Here is a 21,243-nt window from a genome sequence, read left to right on the forward strand (position 1 = left end):
TACTTTGATAAAAATTTCAAATTTGTTCTTACTTAATGATTAAGTTACCTATTAAAATAAATTTTTAAATAAAAAATAATTATTTTTTTATAAATACATCCATCACAACACATTCTAACATTAACATTTGTATTTTGAGAAGTTGTTAAATCTATATATACATACATATATTAAAAAATCTGAAGGCTTTATGAATACATAATATATGATTAAAAATCAAAATCTACAAATATATTTTTAAAAATCATGCAATACCTTTGTAGATTGAGGAAAAAATTCTCTAAGAAACGTAATAAAATCATGAATAAAAAAAACTAAATAAGTTTTTTGGAAATATGAGGTATTTTCAAGACCTCTATATCTCTTTGAACAAGAATTTGTAGAGGAGAAAGTGTGTTATAGGTATGTTAAGTTCTTTGATGTTATTTCTTACGTAAATTTCATGAATTTTGGTTGAGAAAACCGGGGCAAATAAAAGAAAGGAAAAAATTTATATAATGATGCAACCTTATAATGTAGGACTACGGATGCACCTCAAAAATCCATCGGAAAAAGTAGTTTTAATGTTGATTGATCATATTTTAAAGTCTCAGAAATAGTACATTTTACAACATATTATCTACACCGTCCATTTTCAAGATTTTCATATGTTTTTAGATCTACTTGATTTTAACCAATTTTGAAATTTAAATTTTTATAACTAGATATAAAAATAGATTTTGAGATAATCCTAAGAACATATTACATCAAAATTATATACTATGATAAAATTTGAAGGTGCACCTTACCTCTACAGCTACGGATGCATCCGTATGCCAACTGCATCCTAAAAGAAATGGAAGATCAAGGGTTTTGAGCTCAAAATTGGAAGTACTTAGAGAACAAATAAGAGATAAATTGAATTTCTAAATTTTGGTTATGCAAAGTAAAAAAAAGGTAGGTAAACCATCCGATTTATGGTCGGGCTCAAACCGGTCCTCCCACCAAATCTAGTCGAACAATAAAAGCTAGCCCATCCCGGCCCAATTGTTGAAACCAATGGTTTAAAAAACGGATCGGTGACCCGGATAGGGCACCTTAAAAACCGATCCGGATCGGCAAATCGGTGATCAGAATCGGAAATCGGCTGAATCGGTAGGATTAAAGCTTCAAAAAAATCCAAAAAAATTATTAAAATTCATTATAAATGTTGTTTTTTAAGAATCTAATAAAAAATGAGGGTACTACATTATTAACTTTTATTTTTTTATCAATTTATGAATATTGAGATGTTTTTTCCCTGTATAAATTTATTTTAACTATTAAATTTGCATCACATAAAAGAAAAATCATAGAATTATCATGGATAAAATATATAATTATATATGGACTATTATAAAGAGTAGACTAATCAATGAAAGAATGGCCATTAAAATCTCGTTTTGGCGAAAAACCCTGACCCGCTAAAAAAACCCAAACTATTACAGCCTAACTAACTACAATCCAAAATTATTACAACCTCACTAATTATAATATTATATACTGAAATTATAATTATTAGTTTACATTTTATAATTATTTTATTAAAAAAATAATAACAAATTTAAAATATTTTATAATATTATCTAATTTAAAATGTATTATTGACAACTGTAAGAAAAATAGTACATTACATGATTTATAATGTAAAAATTCATAAATAAAATAAAAGATTTGGTTATCAATGTAAAAATTAATAAAATGCGTACAAATTTTGAAAATAACGCTTCAATTTTTCAAAAATTTATTTTTTTAGGTTTCTATAATATATTTAGTAAAAGAGATTGTTAGTAGAAAGATGGAGATTTCAAATAGAATAAACTTTTTATTTTTATTTTTTTTATACCTTTCATATTATTTACAAAAATAATTATACCACTATATACAACAAAAATTAACGGTTATATAAAAAATTAATTTTTTTATTTTTCATTTTTTTACGTCTTTTATATTATTTACAAAAATATTTATATTTATACCAACCACTATATACACAACAAAAATATTTCTATTTATACCAACCACTATATATACAACAAAAATGCAACACATACCCAAGGGGATTCGAAAACAACAAAAATATTTATACCAACCACTATATACACAATAAAAATGCAACACATACCCAAGGGGATTCAAATGCAACACATGCCCAAGGAGGTGCCCAAGGGGATTCGACTTTGGAACCACAAGTAAAAAATTCAAAGTCATAACCATCAAACCATCTAACTACATGTGATTATAAATTGCTAATTAATAGACTATATTTACATTTCGTTTTCATTTAATGATGTTTGGAAATTATCCTACATCAAAAGATGGGTATTCAAATTTGGCATATAAATACCTATGTAATATGAATTATAAAATGTGTATAAAAATATTAGGACAGCCTCGCATGTGCTTTTGGACACACGTGTGCGCGTGTCTCGGACACACGTGTGCGCGTGTGAGTGTGCGTAGGGCACGCTCGCACGTGCGTGTCATGTGTTACATGTGTGAACCGAGCTAAACCGGATGGGAACCGACGGTTCCACTCTAGAACCGGGCTGAACCGGATGGAAACCGGCGGTTCCACTTTAGAACCGAATGGGAACCGGCGGTTCCACTCTAGAACCGGTCTGAATCGGATGGGAACTGGCAGTTCCACTCTAGAACAGCGGGCGGTTCCCGGTTTTTTATTGGAACCGGCACGGGCACGCATGTTTTCGAGTCGAACCGGGCGAGTCCAGTTCGACTCGCCGTTTTTTAAAACACTGGTTGAAACCATGCTAGAAATTATAGCGGAATGTGTTTAAATAAACTGATACAAACGACCTTGTTTAAACAACAAATGTGTATCTCACCCATGTTACCATGTGAAACAAAAAACTAGATATCATACTGCTTGTTCTATTTTAAATAGTATACTACCAGTGCGTGGGGCACGCTCGCACGTGCGCTCGAACACACGTGTATACGTGTGAGTGTGCGTGGGGCACGCTCACACGTGTGTTCGGACACACGTGTGCGCGTGTAAGCATGTGTGGGGCACGCTCGCACGTGCTCTCGGACACACGTGTGCTCGTGGGGTACGCTCGCACGTGCGTGTCATGTGTTACATGTGTGAACCGGGCTAAACCGGATGGGAACCGACAGTTCCACTCTAGAACTGGGCTGAACCGGATGGGAACCGACGGTTCCACTCTAGAACCGGGTTGAACCGGATGGAAACCGGCGGTTCCACTCTAGAACCGGGCTGAACCGGATGGAAACCGGTGGTTCCACTCTAGAACCGGGCGGTTCCCGATTTTCGGTTGGAACCGGCACGGGCACGCGTGTTTCTGAGTCGAACCGGGCGAGTCTGGTTCATAACTCGCCGTTTTTTAAAACACTGGTTGAAACCATGCTAGAAATTATAGCGGAACGTGTCTAAATAAACTGATACAAACGACCTTGTTTAAACAACAAATGCGTATGTCACCCATGTTACCATGTGAAACAAAAATATAGATATCATACTACTTGTTCTGTTTTAAATAGTATACTACCAGGTTCTCGATAGTTGATGCTACCTATGGACGGTTGAGGAGTGTATTTCCCGTCACTAGTACTGACAGTGGTCGACACTTCCTCAAACTATTTGTTATTGATGTCATATGGTTTTGGAGCTTGGGAACTAAACAAATTTATAGTTTTTATAGTATACAAAATAAAGGCATAGATATGCACCTATAGGGGAATTTTTAAAGGGTTTTGTACATTGTGTTGCTTAAATCATCTACTCATCCATCCCCTATTGACATCTAACAGTTGCAGGGACTGCTAGAAAAAAAAAATGTAAGAAACCTAAATGACAGCTTGGAGTACTCTCCACTATTAAAGCATCCTCACATTTAAAAGTCCAATACACATGTGGTTGTGGACTCTTACTGAATATAAGTTTATAATGAGCATAGTTTAAGCAATATTTTACATTGAATAGGTTGTTTATTAATCAATCTAAGCTCATGTTGATACAAGCATGGGTCGAGTTTAGCTTGCGCTTGTTTTAACATGGCATTTACAATGTGAGGAAGATTCTACCACTTGTAGTCCACTCACGACTTTTGATTCCAACACCACCTCTTGTTTAAAAAGGGATCGTCTATAAAGAGATAATTCATCTTTTGTATATAGAAGCCAAGCTAGAATCCTTCTTGTCCCTTCAATTTTAAAATGGGCGGTTGTAGAGTGTCATGGAATAGACACAAAGATTCAAAAAAAATTTCTCGAACTTTGTGACTCACTCCAAGCCATCCAATTTGAAATCTAATGAGTGAGAATGACTGTGACCTCCATATACAAAAGATAAATGATCTATTTGTAGACAATCCCATTTAAAAATGTGAGCCGCCAATGTCTACCCTCATATCATATGAAAAATAGGTGCACCATATAACTATTGCTTCTACATAGTGTTTCACGGACACCGATATGGGTGTCGGTATCCGTAAGTATCTTCAGTGTATAGTTTACAGACAAAAAAAATCGATGTGGCTAAGACACGTATGTACATTTGTTTTTCATTGATAAAATATTACATTTAGTATTTATGTAATATAATTTCTCATTCTATGTCACCTACCAAGTTGATGGAGTGGTGGGAAAACTCATGGGATAGGTACAAGATGGCATGGTCCAAACCCTCCCAATGTCATTCTTTTTAAACTTAATTTATCATATATTACTGAAATGTAGCTACATGTCAACATGTATCGACATGAAACTATAGACCACTTGTCAACATGTATCGACATGAAGCTATAGACCATATGTCAAACATTGCTTCTCCTTTCATTTTTTATAGATTGGCTTTCTATGGATGGACTTGCCTCATTTAGGAGCTTGTTTAAGTAAACAAGTCAAGCCAACACAAGCTCAAGTATCACCTTCTCTTGATCAATTGAAGCTCAAGTTGGGTGATTTAAGCCATGCCTAAGCCAGTCATCCAAACGATAATATGCATAAACTCTGTTATAAGAAGATTACTCTCTCTCTTCTCCTAGAGTCAAAGGGCTATAATGAAGAATAAAATCGAAATTCTACAGAAGTTCAGACTTTTGAATAGATCATTAGAAAAATCTAAAGCAATCGAATTTCTCAAACAATTCTCATATTGTCCCCTAAATACATATCCTTCAATGTCCTATCAAGACAACTAAGGACCTTTTCTATGAAGAGCATTCTATTCATAACAACTGAGAATACCCCATTCTTAGAAGGTCCCATTTGGATGATTCAAGTTATATTTGTATAAGCCCTTTATCGACGTATTTTCCACTCTATAAAGGAATATATCCCAGTCCCAGAAAGCCTCATAATATCCGAATTCTCATAAAGTTGCATTCGGATAAGCCCCTTTATCGATATACTTCTGCAGTAAACGAGAATATATTCGATACCTAGAAGGTCGCTTTTGGATGAACCCCTTTATAGGCTAGTTTTACAATACAAGGTTTAACACTGGCCCAAAATCCGAAGTTAGAAACCTCTATGCATTGCTAATTGAGACAACTAATTGGGAAAAGGTTATGATGAGGATAACAAAGTTTTCACGCTTCGGTAATTGAGGATATTCCACTCTTAAGGCCACAACTAAGTGCCTTCAAGGTAAACTTTCTAAAATATTGGGGTTCATAATCTGAAGGCAGTGCCATAGCCATCCCATACATTCTTAATTGAGATTGTCCCCTTCTTAAAAAGGCCTCATTTGGGTAAGCCCCATAAATTGCCGGGAGTATAAGGCCTTAGATGTGGTGCATAGAAAACCCTATGTACAAAGATACCAATATCTGAGATCACAATATACCATGGATTACTAAATTGACATAGCTTAGGAGCTTCCTCAACATTTCATGCATTACAAAATGAGAATAACCCATTCTGAATGAGATGCTCTAGGATAAGCCACTTTTTTTTCTTTCTTTTTTTGGGTGAATCAGTGAGGATATCCATTTTATTAATAAACTAAAAATATGTTACATGAACAATTCTTATACAACACTAGCAACATCAGATAAAATGCAAGGCGTTACAAAGTCTGAGGGGCAAGCACGCCACACCGTTGCTTCATTCATATAAACTATTGCATTCGCCAAGGAATCAACAACCATATTAGCCTCTCTATAAGCGTGTTGGATCCTCCATTGATGATCAGCAAAAGATGTAAGCTTAGATATACAATTAGCCAACATTATAAGTAATCTCCAAGGAGGTTTGCAACGGCGATTCATAAAATAAACAACAAGGTTGGAGTCACTTTCAATGACAAGAGGTACACAGTGCAAGTCTCTTGCCAAGGTAATCCCTTTCTCAAGTGCATGGAATTCAGCTATGTTATTAGAATTGTTACCCAAAGGATTTGCAAATGCCACAATGAAACTGCTTGCATCAATAGGATAAGCCACTTTATTATTCCATATATACACTATATTGTTGCAGAAGAGAACTAAATTCCACAAATGTGGAATGCTAGAGATAACTCCAATAAACTTGACATTTTACTTCTAAGTATCCTAAAAGTAATAATGGTTACTCTAAAAGCCAATAATTGTAAATTAAAAGTTAATATCACATCTATCACCCACAGCCCAGAATACCTTCTCAGGATCTAAGTTTCATTTTAAGTGATCTATTTGGAGACCATCCAAAATGTACGTCATAGTTGTGTTAGCAGCTCATGCATATGTAATCTATGTTCCACAAATTTCCCCTCCAAATGCCACTAAAATAGCACTACTTGGATGAGTACAATAGTGATTTTTGACTTTGTATGTCGCTTTAATTTAGGAAATACCTTAAATCGGGTCGCCTACAGACATACAATTTACTGCTGCCATGTTTAAGAAAAGTGCAATTACATATGTATCCATGATCCAAAACTTATATATTATGATGAACATGCAAATATATATTCTTGATGCATAAGTTGCTATATTGAGTTCATCATCATCGTCCAAGTCTTATCTCAATGATTTAGGGTCAGCAACCACAATAAGATGCGGCAATGTTTTACATTGGATGTCTACTTAATGCAACCCACCTCCTTTACCCGAGCCTGAGATGGGTTATGGGAGAGTTTAAAGTCCTCACCCTTATCAGACCAAATTGAGATATGTATAAAATCTCAACATCTAACCGTTATTATTATGACTTCATAGGATGAGCTGTTCCAAGAGGTCAAACTTCTGACATCTCCTTTAGCTAATCCTGCTCAATGCCATGATAGGAAATTACAACTTACCAAAACCAATGTTAAATTAGTTTCAAATTAACAGGCGATAAACAATTACAGCTACACAATAGACCCGTAGAATGTAATTACTTTTGGCTTTTTAAGTTTTCCTGAAAATGGTCCTTATACTAGAAATTTACAAACCATGAATGGATTGATGGATATCTAAATACAGGCTCGAGTGATTCCTTGAACTGAAGCCTATAGGTGCATACAGTTTTTTGTAATTACTATAAGTGAAAACCACAAATTAGAAACTAAAATAAAAACGTAAGTCCAAAATGCACAAAGTTCCTGTAACAAGATGTCCTAAGCAACAAGGTTTAAGGTAAATTTCCAGAATAGAAACGGTGATTGGGAGCTCACCTAGCCGATCCAGATTGGACCTTGCCTATCTAGATTGGGAACTGGTGGGGCCAGTCTAGCCCCCGCAAACTATTGTGAAATGGCCGACTCTCGCTAGGAACTGGACTCATCTGACCGGTTCTCTGATCGAACTGGCAGGCCAAAACTTGACCCCCTTTTTATTTTTTCAAATTTTCTCTATTTTTTTATTTCCCTAATCCGAACTGATTTTACATATGAACGATCCGGGTGACCAATCTATTTTTTAAATTGGTCTCTTCTGATATTAAACCTTGAATCAAGCAAGAGCTTATCTCCTAGACGAAGATTGAATTGATAAATTCCTAGGGTTAACTCTATTTCCCTGACTATCTGACATCAGGAAAGAGGGCATATGACCTTATAAAACTGTGCCCTACTAGGTCAACTTGTGTTGATATTGACCCATGGAATGTTCAAGACAACTCAATAATTAGTAGAAAAGAGAATTACGTATCTACTTTTTTGAAACACATCCCACCCACAAAACAACAAAGACATAAGTCATAGAGTAGGAAAGTATGAACACTCAAAAACTCGAATATAAAAGTCCTAAAAATCATGGGATTTAACACTTCCAAAAAATATCCTGATTGATGCGAAAAGGTAAAACCCTCTGTTTAGAAGTCTAATTACTCTAGTGTGAGCGATGGATCCTTAACATTGACCACCAAATATTAATAAATGTGATCACAAGCAGGACCCACGAGAAATAAAGATGTGAAAAATGTTATATTGTCTTTATCAATGAAACCATATCGAGTAATGTTCATATTACGAAGGACAAAAGTCTAGGGAAAAATCTTCAAGAGTGGTGACTCCTATTTCTATGAAGGCATGACATAATAAATAAGGACAACCCTATAATATCTTGAAAGTGTAATCTAATTGAAAGGCTATTAAAGGTGTGAATGTTCATGAAAGAGCAAGCCAAATTTTAAAAGGTTTGTCTCTCATGCTATTCAATCGAAAGGAACAACATTTTGCAAAAATCAAAAGAAAATTGTTTCATTCGGACTGGACCGCATTCTATAATATGCAGTCCCAAGGTATAAGGCATCCATCTTAAATATGGATGCAAATAGGTGGTCCATCTAAAAATAATTGAAACTAACGGTCCAAATGTTTTTTAATAGAATTATTACTTCAAAATTTTAAAATCTATTTATTTTTTCATATTCATGATCTCCATGTTAGAGATTGCATGTTTTTAAAAAATTAAGTCAAAAAATCCATCCAAAAAAGGTAATTCATTTCTACATGGACTCATAGAAAGTATCCAAAATCAAATGCAAATGGCACATAGACAATTAAGGACGTCATAGGTTGTGGGTTCCATTAATTCAAGTAGTAGTAGTAGTTAAGAAAAATGTCCAACTTCCTTAGGAAATGATATGGGGTTTCTATGGCAATTGACTTTAGTTGAATTTCCTTTATGATGCCTTCGACTCTCACTCAAGTTACACAAACTTTCATTTGAAAACTAAAAAGGCTTCATTTGGAATAATAGCACGTTAACTTTCCCAATTAACTAAGTAAAACCTTTTCCCAACTATACTAATTATGAATCTTGTCCCATGTAAAAGAACCCAAATCACTACTCCAACTAGCTAAAATGATAGCCTCTTGCTAGTAGCCAACAAAAAAAAAAGGCTTCCGGTTCTATTTGAACCGGACCAACCAGACAAGTCGTTCCCTCAGACAAATTGACTTAAGGGTGAGGTTTGCATATGGTGTCTACCTTATATTACACAAGTAAATTCATAAAGAAAAAAAATGCATACTTTTAGCATCATTAACCTTACAATGGTTTGAAAATCCATGGTCAACTCTAAATATGTAATTTAGAATTCTAAAAAAAAAGTGTCGATTGAGCAAATCTATAACTATTTGAAAATCTTAAACATAGACGGTGGATAACATGTTACAAGACGCATTATTTTTAAGAAATAATTTTTTTTGTTATATGAATATATCTCGTAATCGGGTAATCGAAAGGTTTTCAAAGTTTGAAATAATCTTTTTTCGATGGTACAGCTTACTTCTACAACATCTTACTAGAGATTATGGTTAGCAGTTGGAATAAACTCAACGTGGTTGCCCGCATGCGTATCCCTTACATGCAAATGCTTATCCCTGAGATAACGCTGTACATGAGTGACATAGTCCACGCTCACATAATTGCGCTCTCTTCCTAATTGGAGTTTGCGACACAAATACATATCTTTTACGACGATATGATTCCATTTCTCATCATGTGTTCCAATACCCCATGCCTCAAAACCCTAATTTTAGGAGAGAGAGATAAAAGATAAAGATGAAAATCTGTAGAGAGAGAGAGAGAGAGAGAGAGGACCACTGCACAAATAGAAAAAGGAGTGGTTATCCAAATCAGCAAGGGCCATTTGTATGGGGTTTGGTACTCACAGGGGAATCACCTTAAGATGGGCAAATAGAATGGGAACCAAAGAATCTTAGGCAAATGAAAAATGGAGGGCGAGCATTAAATCCTAAGCCCATGCTTGGTGCCTTAAATAGGTCCAAGTACCTAACATCATGCTTAGGTGATGCATACGTCACCGGGCCGTGGACCCCTCCTGGTCATGTAGCGGTGGCCCGTATAAAAAAAAAAAATATCTCTTTTTGTAACATACCAAATTACAATATGAATAGCAACCCCGCTTTTCCGAAAAGGTGCACACATCGCCAAAACAAAAGAGATAAATAATAAACAGGACCGTGAGCTTAGTGTTTAGTGACCCAAAACTAACAAAAAAAAAATAAAGGAACATAAAACAAAAAAATAGGACGGGCCTTAACGGAGACGGCTTGGGCAGAGAGAGAGAGAGTAAAGTTTAGAGAGAGAGAGAGAGGAGGGAGTGCGTTCCAAGACACAATGATTACACGAAATTGGGGAAGGCAGGAGTGAGGCATGGAATTAGAAAGCGAAGAACATGGGGCTTGACCGAGGCCTGAGGCAGACGGTCGGTATTCCTGATGCACACCTCCCACACTCATAATAATACTAATTTTTTTCCTTTTTCTTACTTAAAAGCAAAAAGATGGAAGACAGTACCCCAGTAGCAAAGGCAAACCCCGCAGTGTAAACCACCCATACATACATACACGCACAGTGCTCTTACCCGAACATAAGGGCAACCAACACGCGCCACCCTCCCCTCTCTTTCTCTCTCTAACTCAATCTTATTAATAGGACCCCTCTCCCTCTCCCTCTCTCTGCTTCACTCTAAAACTTCCACCACACCCGCCGCCGCCACCTTTACTGATAGTGATTCTAGAGAGAGTCTTTTCATATTGATTTTATATAGACAGAGAGAGACTTTCTTCTTTCCTTCTTGTTTTCACTCTGTACCTCCATCACCACCTTGGTTAATAGTGATTTTTAAAGCTAGAGAGAGAGAGAGAGAGATAGAGATAGGGTCCATGCTGATTTTTTAGGGGGTGAGCACCTTTGATTTTAGAGAGAGAGAGAGAGTGGGCGTGTTTTGATAGTTTTGGGAGAGAAAGCTGTTGATGTGTGGAAAGAGAATGGAGGGCTCAGAAGCCCATGGCTCTAAAGCTTTCTCTGATTTTAATGGAGGAGGTTACATTTTTCCAGAGATGAATCAGCAAAGGCCAATGCCGCCGCCCTATATGACCACTGAATTAGGCTCATATAACAACAACAGCGGAGGAGGGCTCGCGATTCCAGGGAATTCAGTTGTCGCGTGGCCTATGCCTCCTCCTCCCCCTCCTCCTCCTCCTCCTCCTCCTGTGGTCCCGAGTTTCAACCCCACTGTGGACCCGGCGGTCCACTTTGCCGTGCAGGCGCGGGAGCACGAGAGGTTTTTGGCTTGTATGGGAGGAGGGGGGTTGACTAATAGGCCCTCCATCTATTCGGGTTTGGGCTCTTCTTCATCTTCTTCTCCTTCGACGTTTCAAGGGTTTGGGAGGAGGGGGATACAGTTCGGTTATGAGAGAGAAAATAACGTTATTTACGGGGGGGTTTCAGATGGGGTTGGGATTGGGATTGGGATTGGAGGAGGCGGAGACGCCGGAAAAATGAGCGCTCAGGAGATTATGGATGCCAAGGCTTTGGCCGCTTCAAAGAGCCATAGCGAGGCGGAGAGGCGAAGGAGAGAGAGGATCAATACCCATCTTCATACCCTCAGAAGCTTGCTTCCCAATACCACTAAGGTCATTCTCTCTCTCTAACTTCCCAACTCTTTCCCTCAACACTTCTTCTCACTCAATAATACACTCTCGCTCTTTATATCTCTCTAACATCATCTCTCTCTCTCTTATTGATTTCTCAAATCTCATCACTCCCCAAAAATCTTTTCACCTCTCCGCGTTTTGTGATGCCCCAAATCTCTTTCACCTCTTCTGATTATCTGATACAGATAATCTCTCTCTCAATCTCAATATAGGCACTGCCTCTCATATCTCTTTCAACTCTTCTTACTTCCAGTATCTAAAATCTCATACTCTCTCTCATATAGTTTCTGTCACTCTTCTTTTATGAATTGAATTAAACTGACTGGCCAGTGATCGTTACGGCTCGTGCCTCCACTTGTGTTTTATGGTTGAGTTTATAGGATTTGTCTGAGGGCGAAAGCTGTGGAAGTAATGTTCTTTGGAGCACAAGGAGTTTGGTAAGGAGTGCAGGCGCCACCCTGGATGTGCACTTGCACCATTGTTTATGCCTATAAAATTATTAATTGGAGAGATAGAAAGAAAAAGAGAGTGTGTGAGAGAGAGGGTTCATGTCGATATGGAGCTGAGGGGCTTTAATGGAGAGTTTTGGATTTTGTTTGTTTTTGTTGTGTGGGTGCTGGTTTTCTCGATCTTCATTGCCCGTCTTATTTCATACATTCTCGTATCTTGGGCTTTATTGCTTTCGTCTTCGTCTTTGCTTCTTCAAACTTCAAAGGCTTTTCTGGGGGACAAAAAGGAAAGAGAGAGAAAAGAAACCACTTTGAGTAATTTTTTTTGAAGAGAGAGAAAAGGCTTCTCTCTCTAGCTCCTTGATTTTCTGTGATGGCACCGACCAGTTGAGACCAAAAGCTTTGAAAGGAGACCGGATGGAAAAAGATCTTAAATGGCACTTTTGGGGCGGACTGAGGAGAGATAAAGAGAGCATTGTCAGAAAGGCTCTTTCTCTTCGTTTGTAGATAGCAATCCATTCCTTAGAAAACATAAGAACATGCATGCAGGCCTGGAAATTCCCCCTACTCAGTCAAAAACCTGACAAAACCCCAACCCTTTCAAAAAAAAAAAAAAAAATTTGGAAACCCCCTTATCTTTTTTCTTGGATAGTTAAGCTTAATCAAAACTTATTAAAAAATGAAAAAAAATCAAAACTGATTTCTCCTCCGACTCAACCAAGCATGATCTTTGTAATCCTCTTGAATCAACCTCCTCATTCTTTTGATTTTTTTAAAATGGGTATAAGGACTAATATGAATGCTTGTCTTTAAGCCATTGCCTTGCTCCCATTATTTTTTTCTATGGGGAAGGTGGTAGGTAAGATGGTTTTGTGGGATTGAAAAATCAAATTGAGAAAGAAATCACAGTGACTATGCATGAGCTGAGAGAGCCAATAACGGCTCTAGGCATGGATCTCCGATAAGCATTAATGTCTTCGTAATTACGTATAAAATCTTATGAAATCAAGACTTCAATTCATCGAAAACGGATCTTGAGTAACTAATCAGGGCTTAAACCCACAACCCCAAGGTTCAAACTTCCTACTATACTCTCTCTCTGCTAATGTTTTTCTTCTTGCTGCATTTACATGTTATGAGCAGACGGACAAAGCTTCTCTGCTGGCAGAGGTGATCCAGCACGTGAAGGAGCTCAAACGCCAAACAGCAGAGATAGCAGAAACGATGCCAATCCCCACCGAAACGGACGAGCTCACAGTCGACCCTGACGACTCCTACGGCGAAGGAAAGCTCGTCATAAAAGCCTCCATCTGTTGCGAAGATAGGTCCGATCTCTTCCCCGATATCATCAAAGCCCTGAAAGCCTTGCGCCTCCGTACTCTAAAAGCCGAGATCACCACGCTCGGCGGTCGCATCAAGAACGTTTTGCTAGTTACTAATGAAGAAGAAGGCGAAGGCAGAGAACAAGACTCAAACGCTCCTTCGATCAACTCCATACAAGACGCTCTCAAGGCTGTGATGGAGAGGCCACTCTCTGAGGAGTCCTCTTCAACCAACATAAAGAGACAGCGCACTAATGCTGCCATGCTTGAACACAGGTCCATGTAAACAAAAAGGGAAGAGAGAGAAAGGACCTTTTTCCTCTCTCTCTCTCTCTCTCTAACTCCACATATAGTTAGTTAGGAACTGAACACTGTTCCAAAAGGAAAAAATTACAGCTTTTGGGGTCTAGTCAAGCCCTCCCCCTAAAAGAAAACAGAAAGGGTTTGGGGTTGGTCTTTTAAGTATTATTATTTTTAATGTTTTAGTGTCGTTTGGTGTATTAACCTTATGAATGAAACCGAAAAAGAGAAAGCAAAAAAGTGCTCCTTCTTTCTTACGTTTTTTTCTGCTTGGGTTTCGGTCTTCTGTTATGATAGTGTTGCACAGTGAAGATCACCGCCCCGACCTATTATTCTCTTTTAATTATGGCGCACGCCTGAATCCTAAGGATTTTCGCTGTCTCTCTCTAACTCTGATATCTCTCTCTTTCTCTCTCTAAACCAAACACGAATTGCTAAGAATGGTTGATCTTTTTCTTGAGCAAAATCCAGAAACCCTAATTTAGGGTTCTTCCCTTGTGCTAAAAACGCATAGATGATGGGGATGCTATTCCTGTCAATTTTTTTGTCATAATGGCTTTGCTCTTGAGTGTTTCTAAACCCTATTACCAGCTATAAACCTGGAGCACTTTCTTTTTTTTAATTAATTTTTTTGCCATATGAAGCTATCAAATCTCTCTCAGGAGAAACGAGGGATTTTTTTAGAATTTTTTTAATTTTTTTTCATTTTTTTGAAGGTGACAAAGCTTCTCGATATTAACGTTTGAGAAGAGGAGGCGATATTTGTGTCTAAGAGTCAGTGCAGAGATCAGTCGCTGAAATATATACGAGAATATGTTTACGTGATAAAAGTGCTTGGAAATGCTTGATTTATTTTCCATTTTTATTCTTTCAAAGCTCACAAACCCTAGAAGAAAATGAAAGGGAAATGAAAAAAAAGAAATAGTTGTCTTATTAGGTATCCAAGTTATAGTAGACCGGGTCGCGCAGATCTCGGGTTTTGGGCAATGAGTACTTGGCCCCCTTTTGTGTCGGGTGTCATCGTACGAGGCTTGCACTTTGTTCTAAACGTATGCGTATGATGTTATGGGAATGGAAGTTTTGAAGAAAAATACAATGAATAAAATAAAGAGGAAAAAATATACAAGGTATTTGTATATTGGAACATTTTCTACTTTTCCGTAAGAAGAAAGGTTACAATTACTTTTAGTCCTTAAATATGAAATGAAGTAGCTAGAAGCATGGTTATGTCGTGCTGGTATTTTAAGTGTGGTTAGTGACACATCTTTGATTGTCAGATTTCACAATTTCAATAGTCAAATTTCGAATATAATAGCCGATTGTTATTATAACATTATAATAAAGCTAGACGATCTTATTGTGTGTTTCCACGCAATTCAGTTAAAAAACACAATTGTATAGGAGATTCTTATCGTGAAGAGGTTAGTTATGGTATTGACTTCCAAGATTTGACACCTAGGAATGTATAGCGCGTGTGGTTTGTAATTTTTTCCTCTTTTTTTTCTTTTCGATTTAGGGTTTATAAAGATGAAAGTTAAACCTATTAGGAGTAGACTATTTTATCTAATAATAATATACTCTGTATAATATTATTTTATTAGTTGTGCGATACATATCTTTTATTACATATAATATTACTTAATTGTGTAACTTTTCTCGACAATTTTCAATAAGTTACTTTTGAATAAAGTAAGCCCTTCTCAAATAAATACGCTTACATGTAAAAACTTCCTTATCAGGACTAATATAATTGAAACAGTGAATTATTAATGAGAATACATTAAAAAAAAAAAAACAAACGCTATTATATCCTTAATAATATTGAAACATATAAATTTAGAATAGAGGCATTATTATGTAGCTACCTACTCGAGTCGTTGGGTTTTTTTGTTAGCCCGAAGCTTGCGTGTTATTTAGTCAACTTAGTAGTCAATCTTAAACAACAAACGATTGAATTCACTCCGTAGAAGAGGTCAAATGATTTTCCATTTGATGGACGATGTGATCTCGAGTCTTACGATTTCAACATCAGCCTTTTTTTTAACCTCCTAAAATACCAGGCCATAGAAGTCTGATTAGCTTGATGTTTTCTCCGCTGTAACTGTGGACCACCAAGCTTACAAGATGCTTCTTCCCTTCAAAATAATGCTAAGGGTGGCAATAAGCCGGGCCCCTTATCCCCGTAGAGTTGGCTAAGGCACCGGCTAGGGCCGGGCCGGGCCAAAAAAAAATGAAGAAGAGCTAAAAGAAAAATAAGGAAAAAAAGGGCTGGGCCGAGCCAAGCTGGCAGTGGCCCTAACCTGGCCCTCAAGCCACATTTTGTAGCCATGCCTACTTTTTTAGTCCTGAGCTGTCCAGGCCGGTATGGGGCACCCTACCCATTACCAGTTCTAAATATTACTACAGAGTGAAAAAAGAAAAGGAAAATATATAATAAGACCATTTACTTTTGGTACAAAGTGGTTACAATTAATATTGACCATTGGATGTGAAATTGGGTGGCTGCATTTATTTCATTGAACAAGCTCAAAGTTCAATTTTTTTTTGAATTTTGTGACACACCCAAGCTATCAAATTTAACATCAGATAGTTGTATGTAACTGTGACCTCCTTGTACCTTTCATTGTATACAATCCCGTAAGAAAATTATCATAAAAAAGAAGGGCAAGCTTTCTATGCTTCTCCTACCGTATAGAAGTTCTATCGTCCCACTTATCCAACCGTCCATTCTGAATGGAGGGCTAAGATTGCCCCAATCACAAGTCACGTCTCTACACTATTTTTTTTAAATTTTTTTTTATAAACTCTCTTACTAGACAAAAATATTAAAAAATTATTTTTAATAAAATATTAAAAATATTTTAATATTAAAATATTAAACTCTCTATTAAACTCTCACCAGAGAAAAAATGTTAAAAATATTTAGACGTCCATTACTCTATTAAACTCTCACTAAAGAAAATATTAAAAATATTTGGACATCCATTTCTCCATTAAACTCTCACTAGAGAAAAATATTTAAAAAATATTTTCAATAAAATAAAATGACCAAAATATCTTTGAAAGATTCAAGGGGTATTTTGGTCATTATACTTTATTAAAAAATATTTTTAATATTTTTTATAAGTGCGCCCCAATGAGAAGATAGCACGTATCAAATTTTATATTCATACGATTTGTACTAAAAAAACTAAAAATAAAATATTTTGAGACATCGGATCTAAGATCAAACGGTAAGTGGCTCTCTTGATCAAAATTGAACAGCGTGATGGTAAAAAGAAGATAAAACTTCTGTAATAGAAGCGTAGAAACCTAACCTTTTCCAAAAAAGAATACGCTGGAATATCTTTCGATCAGACAACCAAAAATGATGCACGTGTGCGTAAACAAAGTTTTATTCTCAATTTTGCTAGGTCTTGTTTGTATGCTGCTCAAAACAATGCCACGTCGGGAGTGAGATGAAAACCAAAAGTAACAAATTTTAATGACTCAATTTAACAAATTGTTTTGGTTCTTTAGTCAAATTTTGCTAGGTAAGGGCATTGTTTTTTCCAAGCAGAATTACGCACACTCATTTAAAATATAGGAAAAAAAAAGGTTTAAGATTTTCTAAAGATTATAAAAAATCAGAGAAAGTACTTAAAGTTAATCGAAATCATTAGAAGGCTAAAGAAGCAAGAAAAAATATCTAAAATATGGATTACAAAAATTTGACTTATACCTCGAGTATTTCAGAAAAATTAGAAATGAAAAAATTTTGGATCCCAAATCATCGTCAAAACTATCCAAACCATCTTAAAAAAATCATTCTTAAGCAATATGTTGTTCATTCCTTCTTTTTTTTTCTTTTTTTTTTTTCTTTTTTTTTTTTTTTTTAAAAGAAAAAAAATAAAAAAATTAACGTTAATCGGGGTATTTTTTGGGAGGTAAATTAGGCACCCAACTCACCGCCACCTTGACTTGCCTCTAGGGCAAGGATGAGTCCACTGCTGGGCCATGGAACAATGATGTTTCTTTTAAAGCTTTGTTTTGAAAGGAAACGTATCTCATTGAATCAATGACACAGTTGTGATCACCATCAGCCAACAAATACTAATACAACCACATTCTAGAGCGAAAGAATCACATGAGAAGAAAACAACATGACAAAGGTATAAAAGTGGAGAGTTGAGACCTCCCCACGCACCATCAAATGGGAAAAAAAAGAATGACTTGCTAAGGAAAAAAGGTAGGCCAATTCCTCGTTAATTCCTCTTTCAATCCCGATCTGATCTCTCTAAATATTCTAACATGATCACCTCCACTGCATCAATCACACTTCCCAAATCAACCCTCAAATATACTAATATCTAACCCATAGATATGGAACCCCTCGAAGGGCTTATGCACTTGTCATGCGCAATTTGAGAAATTTGAAACTAATTTGTTCCATATTGATGCACAGAGGAAAGATTCATTGGAAATGAAAAAGGAAAGCTCGCACACAGAGCCATGTTTCCGGCATCTCTCCCATAAAAAATCATAAGCTAAGAAAACAAACTCGAAGTTTGGTCTCAAAAAACCTATCCTGAACCCTATTTAAGTCTAATATCTAACTTAACCTCGAGAAATCCCTATTCTCATGCAATTTAGACTCGTAATTACAATATGATGTTCATAATGTAGCCAATTGCTATGGCATCGTCTAGCTGAGAGACTAAACTACTATGGCGGTTTCTCAATTTAACCAGTGAATCACTTGGGGATGGAGCTGGATTAGAGTCAATGAATTCAAACCTCTTGAGAAATTTCCAAATACATTGGGTTTGGACATCTGATTTCTCACTATCTTTGTTCCAAGAATCACGAGCTTATTGTGCCCGTCATATTAAATTCCGAAGACAGTAGGTTATAGTGGCTTCTATGTATGCGAATTACTCCCAAATTAACATATAAACATAAATCACAAAATCGCCATCTAAAACTTTGACGCAGACCTACTATCAAATTCATTGATACGTAATCTGTGCCACAATATATAACTTAGTTGAATTTTTCATATATCATTTGAGTGCTTGTTTCAGTCTATATAAAGGCTTCAATATCCTACAAACTTTATGCCCCCATCCTTGCAGGAAGAACCTCTTGGGTTGTTGCATGTAAATCTCCTCATCTAACTCACCATTTACGGATGACACTTTTACATTTAGGAATGACATCTTGACATTAAATTGGTGACTCTCTAGGTGGTAGTTAGAAGGCAAGGCAATGAGTATCATGTTCCTTAAAACATGCGAAGGTAAAGGACCAAAACTTAGCTCAGTTGGTTACATGACCCCCATACTCTTCCTAGGTTCCAGGTTTCCATGACTATCATGTTCCTCAATTCTTACATGCCGTTACCATATTCATTCTTTTATCCACCATGGAAATTTTTTCCAAGAAATTCTGCATCCCCAGATTCCACAATTGCATTAGTTTCTAGGTCGAAAAAATTGTAGGATTGCTGTTAAAAGCATACCCTAATAAGCAAGACACTCCCAACCTTGTGAAATTTCATTTAATTGGCACAAAAGTTGACAGAGGGTCCAACTCCAATTTTCTTCTCCTTTTTGGAGCTGATCCTAGGGAAGATAACTCGATGATCTTCCAGTGCCTTGAGTGAGCTCTTTCACCACTTCAATGGTAGAGTATTCTCTAAACTTCAGCTTCAGTTCCCAGGCTAAGCCTTGGCTAACCAAACATCTGAAAATTTGGATGAAGTTTCCATGGAGGTGACATCTCTCGGTGCCAACATCACTCACCGAAAATTAGCTTTGGATGTACTGGATCAAGAGTCACGGAATGTGACCGCTATTTTAAAATAGTTAAATATCGATGATACAATACGTACAATGATGCAATTGAGTCCTAATCGCTTTACTTCATGATGCTGCGCAAATACCCTATTTGTAGGATTGTAAGTTTATGAGCTGTACTTTTTTTCTATTATGTTTCAATAAAAAATGGGTAGAGGCCATCTCCCTTACTACCTTACCAAAAAAAAAAAAAAACACATCCTGATATGTATTCCTCAAAGATAAAACTTGGCCTAGTGAAACACTCCTAAAAGAGTTAAGAGAGTTGCGCCAACTCAAAACCTTCTAGGCAATCTCTAAGCCAAATTTGGTTTTCTGTTGGTCAAAGTGTTGAACGATTTTGATAGGAAAACAATGAATCGAATCTCATGAAAAATGGTTAAGAAATGATTGAAAAATCACTGGTTTTCTCGTAACCATACCCAAATATTTTAGTGGCACAATTTTGGTTCTTTGATTAAAAATCTGTTTTTTCAATCCAAAAACAGCGTTTTCATAGACACTAAATCTCATTGTTCATGTAATGTAGCTACAATGAAGCAGGTGGGATTATGTGAAAAGGGAAGAACATGTCAAAATCCTATTAAATCAAAGTACAAAGTAAATTAGAGTAGGTAACATAACCATGGTCGAAACTTTGTTTATGCTATCGTATCCATCATCGGAAACCCCCAGGGGGCAGCATGGTCAAAATAATTAAGAATTGTATATTATGAAATAATTTATCTTTGTTACACGGAGATCACAATTGTTCTTAGTCTTTAGATGTTAAATTGGATGGCTTTGAGCATGTCACAACATTCAAAAAAATTTTGTTTTGGACATTGAGTTTACTCGACAACATACTCACAACCTCCTCATTTGAAATATTACGGACAAGAATGATAGTGAAGTCCTTATATTAAAAGTAAATAACCTTGTTCCATACTTTCCCAAATAATTATGGGTCAAGTAGACTTTGACGAGAACTTCAAAATGAAATAAGCAAATTCCAATAAAAAGGGGCCGACACTTATTTCTTATGGAAGCATTTTCCAGGGCCTGTGAAAATTTATTCATTGAGAGAGCATCCCCATCAATATGATAAATTGCAATTACACCCAAAAAGGTCAAGTACTATTCTCACACTTCATTGAGAGAGCATCCCCATCAATATCAGAAATTGCATTTACACCCAAAAGGGTCAATTGCTATTCTCACACTTTTGGATAGATCAGTGGAGAATCTATGCCCCTACGTATTTTTAGAAATAATTAGCGGTCCCTTATTTATTTTTGGAAATAATTAGCGGTCCCCTACCTATTTTTAGAAATAATTAGCGGTTTTCGAATGAGTAAGTGGGAATGAAAACTTAGATCGGTACTTGAAGCTCAAGTGGTGCCACTACCATGACCTCAACCCCATTCCCATCATGAGATTTCTAAGTTGCCTTACTCTTCTTGCGACATTCATATTTCAAA

The 21,243-nt window shown here is 36.4% G+C and overlaps 1 protein-coding gene across 1 annotated transcript; it reads left to right on the top strand.

The window, feature by feature from the left end:
* Positions 1 to 10,734: 10,734 nt before the first annotated feature.
* Positions 10,735 to 14,327, top strand: LOC18422326 (transcription factor AIG1). Its single transcript, XM_006826829.4, has 2 exons — positions 10,735 to 11,854; positions 13,468 to 14,327. Exons 1-2 carry the CDS (start codon positions 11,192 to 11,194, stop codon positions 13,930 to 13,932), a joined length of 1,128 nt encoding a protein of 375 aa, XP_006826892.2. The 5' UTR covers positions 10,735 to 11,191; the 3' UTR covers positions 13,933 to 14,327.
* The last annotated feature ends 6,916 nt before the right edge of the window (positions 14,328 to 21,243 follow it).

This window comes from Amborella trichopoda, chromosome 4 (assembly GCF_054954075.1).
Source record: "Amborella trichopoda isolate Santa Cruz 75 chromosome 4, AtrichopodaSantaCruz75HAP2 v2.0, whole genome shotgun sequence".
Classification (NCBI taxonomy): Eukaryota; Viridiplantae; Streptophyta; class Magnoliopsida; order Amborellales; family Amborellaceae; genus Amborella; species Amborella trichopoda.

Bases quoted from the DNA above. Each gene is read 5' to 3' on its own strand.
- LOC18422326 (XM_006826829.4), top strand. From the start codon at position 11,192: ATGTGTGGAAAGAGAATGGAGGGCTCAGAAGCCCATGGCTCTAAAGCT. The intron at 11,855-13,467 runs GTCATTCTCTCT...TGTTATGAGCAG, and splicing joins TGCTTCCCAATACCACTAAG to ACGGACAAAGCTTCTCTGCT.